We start from the raw sequence: 10000 nt of genomic DNA, 5'->3' as shown, positions 1-10000 counted from the left end.
ACGGAGACAAGTCTGCTCGCTGGGCCGTTCGCTTTTGGAGCAAAAACACGGCTCCGTCGGTGACTTTTGGGCCAATATAGGCGAACAGAAAACACAAGTGAAAGAGCATTTGGCCAGCCCAGAGAAGCCGAGCTGGTTGGCTTGAGTCTACATGGTTCTCATGTCGCGTTTAAGGCCAGCCCCTGCTCGGTGTGGAGCTTCAATAGCGCAGAACAGCGTCTACAGCAAACTACTCCTCGCAGACCGTGTGTGTGTGTGTGTTACCGGACCAAACGACAGACAGACATGGCAGAAGTCGCACCAGCACCCGCCGCCGCCCGCGCCGGCAAAGGCACCCAAGAAGAAGGCAGCAGCCAAGGCCAAGAAAGCGGGACCCAGCGTAGGCGAGCTCATCGTCAAGGCTGTGACCGCTTCCAAGGAGAGGAGCGGCGTGTCCCTGGCCGCACTCAAGAAGACGCTGGCGGCAGGCGGCTACGACGTGGAGAAGAACAACTCCCGCGTCAAGATCGCAGTCAAGAGCCTCGTCACCAAGGGTACCCTGGTCCAGACCAAGGGCACCGGTGCATCCGGTTCCTTCAAGCTCAACAAGAAAGCCGTCGAGGCGAAGAAGCCCGCCAAGAAAGCCGCAGTCCCCAAAGTAAAGAAGGTGGCCGCCAAGAAGCCCGCGCGCGAAGAAGCCCAAGAAGGTAGCAGCCAAGAAGGCCGTCGCCGCAAAGAAGTCCCCCAAGAAGGCCAAGAAGCCCGCTACACCCAAAAAGGCCGCCAAGAGCCCCAAGAAGGTGAAAAAGCCCGCCGCAGCGGCCAAGAAGGCAGCCAAGAGCCCCAAGAAGGCTACAAAGGCAGCCAAGCCCAAAGCCGCCAAGCCCAAGGCAGCCAAGGCCAAGAAGGCAGCCCCCAAGAAGAAGTAAACCTATTACAAACAGTGTTCTACTCGACACATGTTGTACCACAAAAGGCTCTTTTAAGAGCCACCCACTAATGATGGGAAGTTCGGCTCTTTTCTGAGAGCCGGCTCTTTTGACTCCCGAACGGCTCTTTATTTAGGATCTTTTGTAGCCTATATTTTACCTTAACTTTGAAAAAAAATCATGGTTTATGTGTTGAAAACCCTTTTGCTTTCAGTGTTTTTATGAGAGACCTTATAATGCCTAATTCTGTGCATTTATTCTGTGACAAAACCACTCTTACATTTGTTTATTTCAATTAAACTTTTTTATTGCACAAATTAACAATAAACTTCAAACAAATCCACAGAACAGAATCAAAACCAGAACCAAACTCCAGCAAACAGCATTAGTCCTCAGGGCAGGTTGGCATTCAGGAAGATCAGATGCCTCAGCTTGGATGGGCTGATAGGCCTGATACGATTTCGCCTCTCCGTGAGTATCTGCCCTGTTTTGGAGAAGATTCTCTCAGAAGGAACTGATGTGGCAACAATACATAGTCTCCCCTCCATCACCTTCACCAGGAGTGGAAAGACTGAGGCCTTGGCCTGCCACCAGCTCAGTGGGTCTTCTGCTCTCTGGATGAGGGGCTCCTCAAGGTAGCTCCTCACCTCCATTATAGCATCAGCTGTCGGATTTCTCCTTGAAGCATCTCCTGTAGCTCTGTCATCAAAAAGCCTCCAAACAGCAGAGGTTTGCTGCTCCTCCTCCACTTGGCCCTGTAATGGTGGAGCTGGCTGGCTGCTGGGGGTGCATTTGCTGCTGCTGCTGCACTAATCCTCTGAAGAGCTTCATCAACAGCTCTACGATCACTGAAGGCAAGTTTTTTAAACCTTGGATCCAATAAGGTAGTTTCTGAAAGGACAGTGTTGTACTCCATCCGCAGAAATTTGCGGTCCATGGCTGAACAAAGAGCTGCAACTAATTCCTTCACTTTCTGCACAGTTACTGTCCATTGGTTCTCGGCTGTCACCAGCTGCAGACCTTTGCAAAGCAGGAGCATTTTCGAGGCTGTGACATAGCTGAAGGAGAGAAAACAGCAACTTTTAGAATTTAGTTTTTTAAAAGTATGTGGCATATTATACGTGATGCATTATACTGTATGTGTTGTGTTTGCAATGTATAATAGTGACTGAATAGTAGTAGAGAAAACAATGCTTCAATGGTTCTAGGTACCTGTCTGCACTTATCTCCACAGTCACCTCCTGGAATGGTTGCAGGACGGCGCAGACCTCTTTCACCAGCTCCCATTCCTCTTGGCTTAATGGCTCAATAGATGCGTTGATGAGGGCCAGGGTGGAGATGATGGCATCTTTATTTCAAGCATTCGTTTCAACATATCAAATGTTGAGTTCCACCTGGTGGCACACTCTTGTTTGGGCCTCAGTTCAGGAATCCCCATTTGGCGCTGTGTGGACTTTAGCTTCTGTGCTGCTACTGTGCTTTTGTGGAAAAACTCCACAACAGCCTTCACCTTATCCACGGTTGTTTTGATCACCTTCAGAGCATCTCTAACCACCAGGTTTAGTGTATGCGCCAGACATGGGTGATGGGTCCACTTCAAAACTTTTATGGCTTTGGTGATGTTTGCAGCATTATCACTCACACAGCACACCACTTTGTCCTCTACTTGCCACTCTTTTGCCACTCTTAGTAGCTCCACTGCCAAGTTTTCTGCAGTGTGTCTGTCGGTGAACTCGAAGCAGTCCAGAAGGCAAGATGTCATCTTGTAATCTTCAATAAAGTGGCAAGTGACAGACATGAAAGAGCAGGTTGTTCTGGAGGTCCAGCAGTCAGTTGTCAGGCAAACTGATGGAGCTTTTGTCACCCTTTCTTGCCATAATGCACGTTCTGTGTCATATAGTTTTGGGATCATTGTTTGGGAAAGTGTTTTTCTACTGGGTAGAGTGTATGTGGGATTTAGGGCTTTGACAAAGTTTTTCATTCCTTTGTCCTCCACAATGGAAAAGGGTTGAAAATCAGAAGCTACCATTTTAGCCAACTCATCATCAATACTGTGCTGTTTGGCTGGGGTCATCAGTTTAGGTAAAAACTGACTTATTTTGCTTTGAGTTGCAGTAGGAGAGGTTATACTTGCACGCATGGGGATGGCAGTAGACGTTACAGCAGCTGTTGTTCTGGTATGAGACACACCAGGATCAGTAGATGGTGAGCTGGCTTGCCCTCTCTCCTCTAACTGCACTGTAGGATGGACAGTTCTTGTATGTCTATGCAGGTTTGTGGTGGAACCTGCTCTTATAGTGACCTTCGTTTTGCAGTGAAGGCACTCTGCTTTCTTGTTCCCAATATCTTTAAACTGCAGCCAGATGCTGCTTCGCTTTCTAGTGTCACTCATAGTTAAACGACACGACAATGCAAGACGCACACACGCTCCTCAGTCCGCTCTGTCTCTCTCTTCACTTGCAGTGGAGTCAAGTGGTGTGTCTGCCCCGCCCCCTCTCTGTTTACACATCCTTAATTCTCACGTGAATGCCGCATGCTGGTCGCCATGCTGGCCAATCATAACAGACCTCTGTGAAAGTGAAACCTAAGCAGCGAATGGGCAAAAAACTGGGAGCCGGCTCTCACTCGATGCGAGCCGGCTCTTCTGATTCACTACAAAGAGCCGGCTCTCAGAGCCGATGCTTGTGCGCATGACCCATCACTACCACCCACCTCTTTCCATAGAAAGCGCATTGATTTCCATGTACTACCTGTCGTGGAAAAGAAATTACGCACACTAGGCTACTTTTACGCACACAACATTGTCCCACTCTGGGTGTGTGCGAAGGGAGAGGCATATAATAGAGGGCCAAAATGGCTCAGAAATTCGACCTCACGAGTGCACCCTCACCAGCCATTTTTATATATGAGCCACTGGGCTATTCCCGTTCAGAGGCAGGCTGCTGTGATGTGTTACAAGTGCCATGTAATAACAATAACAATACTATAGTGGCTTCGAATTGAAACTCACGAGTGCACCCTCAACAGCCATTTTTATATATGAGCCACTGGGCTATTCCCGTTCAGAGGCAGGCTGCTGTGATGTGTTACAAGTGCCATGTAATAACAATAACAATACTATAGTGGCTTCGATTTCAAACTCAAGAGTGCACCCTCACCAGCTGTTTGTTTCCCATTTGGAGAGAAATAATGTGTGGATGTCATTTCGGACATTTTGGCGCTCACGCGAAATGACACAAAGTAACAAAGTCGGAGGGAAACAAAGTAGCCTCTCACTCGCTGCCTGTGGGTGGGAACCGGCTTAGGGCTGTCTGTCTGTCCATCTGTCTGTCCCTCGCTCCAATTGGATAAGGCCACACCGGCCCGGTGGCCAATCGTTGCCTCTTGTGGCGAGGTATATGTACGGCTCTCGAAGTGGCGAGCGGCTCATTCAGACTTTCTGTGACTTTCTCAAGCTACCAATATGAGCGGAAGAGGCAAAACCGGAGGCAAGGCCAGGGCGAAGGCAAAGACCCGTTCATCCCGTGCTGGCCTCCAGTTCCCCGTGGGCCGTGTGCACAGGCTGCTGCGCAAAGGCAACTACGCCGAGCGTGTGGGCGCTGGCGCACCAGTCTACCTGGCCGCCGTACTCGAGTACCTGACTGCTGAGATCCTGGAGTTGGCCGGCAACGCTGCCCGTGACAACAAGAAGACTCGTATCATCCCCCGTCACCTACAACTGGCCGTCCGTAACGACGAGGAGCTGAACAAACTGCTCGGCGGTGTGACCATCGCTCAGGGTGGTGTGCTGCCCAACATCCAGGCAGTCCTACTCCCCAAGAAGACCGAGAAGGCAGTCAAAGCCAAGTAAATTCGCTACTGCGACTTCAACTTGACTACTCAACCCCCAAAGGCTCTTTTAAGAGCCAACCACCTAGCTCTCCAAAAGCGCAAAGTACCTTTCTATGACCGCAATACATTGAGTGGGTGTATACACAACTATTTCGACATTCTGTGCCCACATGAGGCCTTGCATGAACAACAACACCTACTTGGCCTCATTTGCCATAGCAGGCTAGCATTAGATGATACGTGCCTATAAGCTGTCACTCTTGACTTTGGCGACTATTATTGCGCGTAAAGGGCCGGCGGCGTCCTATTGCGCGCGCACCGGGAGTTTGAGTTTTGGAGAGGCCGGGCCTCCCGTCCAATGGCCAACGGAGGAGGCCTGCGAAACGGGCCAATCGGGGTGGTGGGGAGATGGTGTCCAATCAGCAGGCGCCACTGCCGGCTTTATAAACTTCACATAGGCATTTCGAGGCTATACTCCCGACTGTCAGAGCAGCGCCATGGCCAGAACCAAGCAAACCGCTCGCAAATCCACCGGTGGCAAAGCCCCCAGGAAGCAGCTCGCCACTAAGGCTGCTCGCAAGAGTGCCCCGGCCACCGGCGGTGTGAAGAAGCCTCACCGTTACAGGCCCGGCACCGTGGCTCTGAGAGAGATCCGTCGTTACCAGAAGTCCACTGAGCTACTCATCCGCAAACTGCCCTTCCAGCGCCTGGTGCGAGAAATCGCCCAGGACTTCAAGACCGACCTGCGCTTCCAGAGCTCCGCCGTGATGGCCCTACAGGAGGCTAGCGAGGCTTACCTGGTCGGCCTGTTCGAGGACACCAACCTGTGCGCCATCCACGCCAAGCGGGTGACCATCATGCCCAAGGACATCCAGCTGGCCCGCCGTATTCGCGGAGAGCGCGCATAAATGAGGATGACCTGAACTCGAATATCCCCCAAAGGCTCTTTTAAGAGCCACCTCCATATTTCCATCAAAAAGGCACAATTGTTCCATGTATACACGCACCTCTACATTAGCCACCATGTATGTTGTTCACTAACACGTCTAAAAGCTACGTATTGCACCTTTTTAGTTGCCTGAAGTCTAGCTTCAATGTTTGTGTGTGTATATACACAACCATCTGGCATCATCCACTTCCTTTGAACTATATAGTAACACAGTAAAATGCTTTACAAAGGAGGGGAAAAAGAAACCAGTGATAATATAGGCCGAATAGTAACAAGAATTGTGTTCAGATGAATAATTGACACTATTAGTTGTGTGTAATAATAGCCTTGCATGCAGTCCAGAAAAAACATGCATGCCAACTTACTTTGAAAGTCCCATGTTGCAGTGCTGCTGAGAGACTCATGCAGAGGCCCAAACTTTACAATGGAGCACGGAGGCCATCTTGTGGTTAAATGTGGGTACTGCACCTCATGGTGATTCCCTTTCAGCATTTGCTCTTTAGGCCAGCGTTTCCCAAACGCGGTCCTGGGGTCCACAAGGGGTGCGCGTTTTGCGTTTTGCCCTAGCACTCCACAACTGATTCTAATACTCCCAGCTTGATGATGATGAGTTGATTATTTGAATCAGCTGTGTAGTGCTAGGGCAAAAACTCCCAAAATGTGGCCCGAGTTTGGGAAACCCTGCTTTAGGCTAATACTAGCCTATTAGGATGACTTGGTTCGATCGCTTTAATGGCAACTGCTGAACTCTGGTTTCACTAATTACTTGTCCCAGGTCACCATTATGAATCCAATAGCAAAACAAATGTTTCAAAATTGCTCAATAGTGAAAAAAGGCCAGGAAATGATGGGTTCTCAGCAATATTTCACCAACAACCAATCACTATTCACGCATAGACATTAGGATCATCAACAAATATTCCTAAGTCATACTACAAAAGGGTTGTAACGAAATGGATTTGTCTGTTCAATGCAAGTTCAACGTCAAAGAAAAAGTGCATCACCACAACAAACGTGTCTTTAGATACACTGTAAAAAATGACTTTGTGGAATGTACTCAAGCTATTACAGTCAACAAAAGCACACGTCATATTGTTGAGTAGATCTTTTTGCTTGTTTTTATGAGTAGATAAGCTTGAGTAAGTTGAGTTGATGTGGTCCAATACATTGAGTAAAGATGATAGAGACGTAAAAAGGATTATATTACATTGATTCGACTCAAATAGACATTGTGTTATTTTACCTGAATGATTCATCCTATTATGTATTTAGACCAACTTACTTTGGATTCACTCAATCACATCCCTTAAGAGAAAAGGTATCCGGACACCGGGAATCCATTTATTTAAACATCAACGGTTTGCAAAACATCTGTTATTATGAGTTGACAAATTACGTAATTGCAATCAACACTGCAGGTAACTCATGATTGCTGCAGGTAGGCAACACCGTAGAAATAGGAACTACAACACTAACAACAAGTGACATTTACTCCTGATGTACTGACTGACCTGTTGCAACCTCTACAACCACTGTGCTTATTATTTGACCCTGCTGGTCATCTATGAACGTTTGAACATCTTGGAGAAAAATGTGTGAAACCACTGCCTATATGAGGAGCTGTCGTTGTTTGTTTTATTACCACATACTTATGGAAATTGCACCGGTTGAGAGATGATGGCTCTCTTGTGCCTACGGTGAAGGGTACTTCTGATCCAGCAGGTGGTGCTAAGATCCCTCCCTATATGACTTGAATGATGAGTTGATTTATTCCTTATAGCTCCTAATGATTTTAAGGCCAGTGTTGGCAAACATTACTTGTGCTCCAGCAGGTGGCCATGACATCCCTCCCTATATGACTTGACTGACCAGTTAGTTGATGGACTCCTTATAGCTCCTAATGATTTTAAGGCCAGTGTTGGCAAACATGACTTCTGCTCCAGCAGGTGGCCATGAAATCCCCCCTATATGACTTGACTGACCAGGTAGTTGATGGACTCCTTATAGCTCTTAATGATCTCAAGTGTCTGTGTTTTTATGTGGTTAGGAGTTTTGCTCACTGCGTGTCCCCCTTCCATTTCAGTGTTTCCCAACTCCAGCGGTAGAGTAGGCTACCCCCAACAGGACCCATTTTTCTTGTAGGCCTGGACAGCCACAGCTGATTGAACAACCTGTCACCTAAATTACCAAGTCCTCAATGAGTAGAATCAGGTGCAACAACAACAACAACAACAACAATATGAGGAGAGGGACACAGTGTACTAGCTGATCTCCCAGTTGTCACAGTTTGGCCTTGTGTTCCACATAGCCTATATCAGTATTTGAGTATGTTTCCCGCGTACGTTAGTTGCTTTCACGTCATCTTTGAAATCGCTCCTCCCTAGTCCCCTAGAACGAGCGCCCTCCCCTTTGCAACGCCTCCGAACATATAACAGAGGCGCGCTTTCTGTGCCGCCGGCCTCAATCAGGTCGACCAAACGCAGATAATAGCGCACCGCGCACCGGCGCTGAAGTCATTCATTCACTTGAACTCAACTAGCGAACACACCATGTCCGGAAGAGGCAAAGGCGGCAAGGGACTCGGAAAAGGAGGCGCCAAGCGTCACCGCAAAGTTCTCCGCGATAACATCCAGGGAATCACCAAACCCGCTATCCGCCGTCTGGCTCGCCGCGGCGGCGTGAAGCGTATTTCCGGTCTGATCTACGAGGAGACCCGCGGTGTCCTGAAGGTGTTCCTGGAGAACGTGATCCGTGACGCAGTCACCTACACCGAAGCACGCCAAGAGGAAGACCGTTACCGCCATGGACGTGGTCTACGCTCTGAAACGTCAGGGACGCACCCTGTACGGTTTCGGCGGTTAAACCCACTCTCTTCGGAACCTCAACACCCCGACTCGAACCCAAAGGCTCTTTTAAGAGCCACCCACATCCGCTTAAAATGGGCCCATTCCATGTAGTGTTATATATAACAAAAAATGTTTAGTATGCAATTTAGTAAGAAAGTATGAGCCACTTCGAGTGGACAGGGAGTATTAATTAGAGGATTCTAATGTCCCGTCCACTTTTAGCGCACAGAGGGAGGCCTATATCTGACAGTGGCAAAGTGTAAGAACGTTATTATTTTGGGTCAAGCAATAGTGGAATTTGGACAACATAAAGCCACCACGAGTCGGTAGACGTGGCTCGAAAAAGAGGGGGACAGCGCGCACACACACACACAGTCCAAAATGGGAGCCCTATGTCTGACGGTGCCAAAGTGGGCAATTCTATCACCAGCATTATTTGGCACAACAATCGTGCCATTTGGACACCTATTAAAGCCCCCCTTTTGAAACACACAATTCCCCATCGGTCACAGAGCATAGGCTATAGAGAGGGAGGGAGGGAGGGAGGGAGCAAGCAAGCAGGGGAGTGTCTACGGCCGCTGACTTTGCTTAGCTTCCTCTTCATAAGACGGGTAAGCGCCCTTCACCCCCTCATTCGTTTCTGAGAAGCAACGAGACATCATCATGCCCGAGCCAGCAAAGTCAGCGCCCAAGAAGGGCTCCAAGAAAGCCGTCACCAAGACCGCAGGGAAGGGCGGCAAGAAGCGCAGAAAGTCCAGGAAGGAGAGTTACGCCATCTACGTGTACAAAGTCCTGAAGCAGGTCCACCCCGACACCGGCATCTCCTCCAAGGCCATGGGAATCATGAACTCCTTCGTGAACGACATCTTCGAGCGTATCGCCGGAGAGTCCTCTCGCCTGGCCCACTACAACAAGCGTTCTACCATCACCTCCAGGGAGATCCAGACCGCGGTGCGCCTGCTGCTCCCCGGTGAACTTGCCAAACACGCCGTGTCCGAGGGCACCAAGGCCGTAACCAAGTACACCAGCTCCAAGTAAACAGCGCATTTGGACTGCTCTACTAACCCAAAGGCTCTTTTAAGAGCCACCCACTCTGTCAGTAAAAAAGCAATTCCATCGCCACCGAATGAATGCGTAGGTAGGCTGCGTTACATTGTATCATTGTTTAATGGGCGGCGCGCGCCGCCTCGGAGAGCGGCTACATTGTATCATTGTTTAATGGGCGGCGCGCGCCGGCTCGGAGAGCGGCTACATTGTATCATTTCCCCTGCCCGTTCCAGCGTAGGGGTTTAGCGCGCCTTTTTGGTGTCTTTGCGCGCTGAATAGTAACCCATGTTTGTCGGGCTCTATTCCAGGTGAAGGCAATGTAAAATGGCACCATTTGACAAAGGGTGTAAATAAATAAATCAAAAAGGCAGTCTGTTGGGTTTGATTGGAAATAAATTCCTTTTATCGTCTAATGAGCA

The 10000-nt window shown here is 49.1% G+C and overlaps 3 protein-coding genes and 3 pseudogenes across 3 annotated transcripts; all 6 read left to right on the top strand.

The window, feature by feature from the left end:
* The window catches only part of LOC121561421, a 22062-nt pseudogene extending 12111 nt beyond the window's left edge, over positions 1-9951 (top strand).
* LOC121566134 lies at positions 286-908 on the top strand (annotated as a pseudogene).
* Positions 4027-5196, top strand: LOC123487377 (histone H2A). Its single transcript, XM_045218597.1, has one exon. It carries the CDS (start codon positions 4372-4374, stop codon positions 4756-4758), a length of 387 nt encoding a protein of 128 aa, XP_045074532.1. The 5' UTR covers positions 4027-4371; the 3' UTR covers positions 4759-5196.
* Positions 5202-5699, top strand: LOC123487375 (histone H3). The gene has a single exon (XM_045218595.1). It carries the CDS (start codon positions 5237-5239, stop codon positions 5645-5647), a length of 411 nt encoding a protein of 136 aa, XP_045074530.1. The 5' UTR covers positions 5202-5236; the 3' UTR covers positions 5648-5699.
* LOC121555609 overlaps positions 7677-10000 on the top strand; it is a 13522-nt pseudogene continuing 11198 nt past the window's right edge.
* Positions 9168-9623, top strand: LOC123487380 (histone H2B). Its single transcript, XM_045218600.1, has one exon. It carries the CDS (start codon positions 9198-9200, stop codon positions 9570-9572), a length of 375 nt encoding a protein of 124 aa, XP_045074535.1. The 5' UTR covers positions 9168-9197; the 3' UTR covers positions 9573-9623.

The sequence above is a fragment of the Coregonus clupeaformis genome, unplaced genomic scaffold (genome assembly GCF_020615455.1).
Source record: "Coregonus clupeaformis isolate EN_2021a unplaced genomic scaffold, ASM2061545v1 scaf1679, whole genome shotgun sequence".
Classification (NCBI taxonomy): domain Eukaryota; kingdom Metazoa; phylum Chordata; class Actinopteri; order Salmoniformes; family Salmonidae; genus Coregonus; species Coregonus clupeaformis.
The sequence above is the reverse complement of the archived record's forward strand: the minus strand, read 5'-3'. Positions and strand labels throughout refer to the sequence as shown.

Excerpts from the sequence above, each read along its gene's own strand:
- LOC123487380 (XM_045218600.1), top strand. The coding sequence starts at position 9,198 with ATGCCCGAGCCAGCAAAGTCAGCGCCCAAGAAGGGCTCCAAGAAAGCC.
- LOC123487377 (XM_045218597.1), top strand. The coding sequence starts at position 4,372 with ATGAGCGGAAGAGGCAAAACCGGAGGCAAGGCCAGGGCGAAGGCAAAG.
- LOC123487375 (XM_045218595.1), top strand. The coding sequence starts at position 5,237 with ATGGCCAGAACCAAGCAAACCGCTCGCAAATCCACCGGTGGCAAAGCC.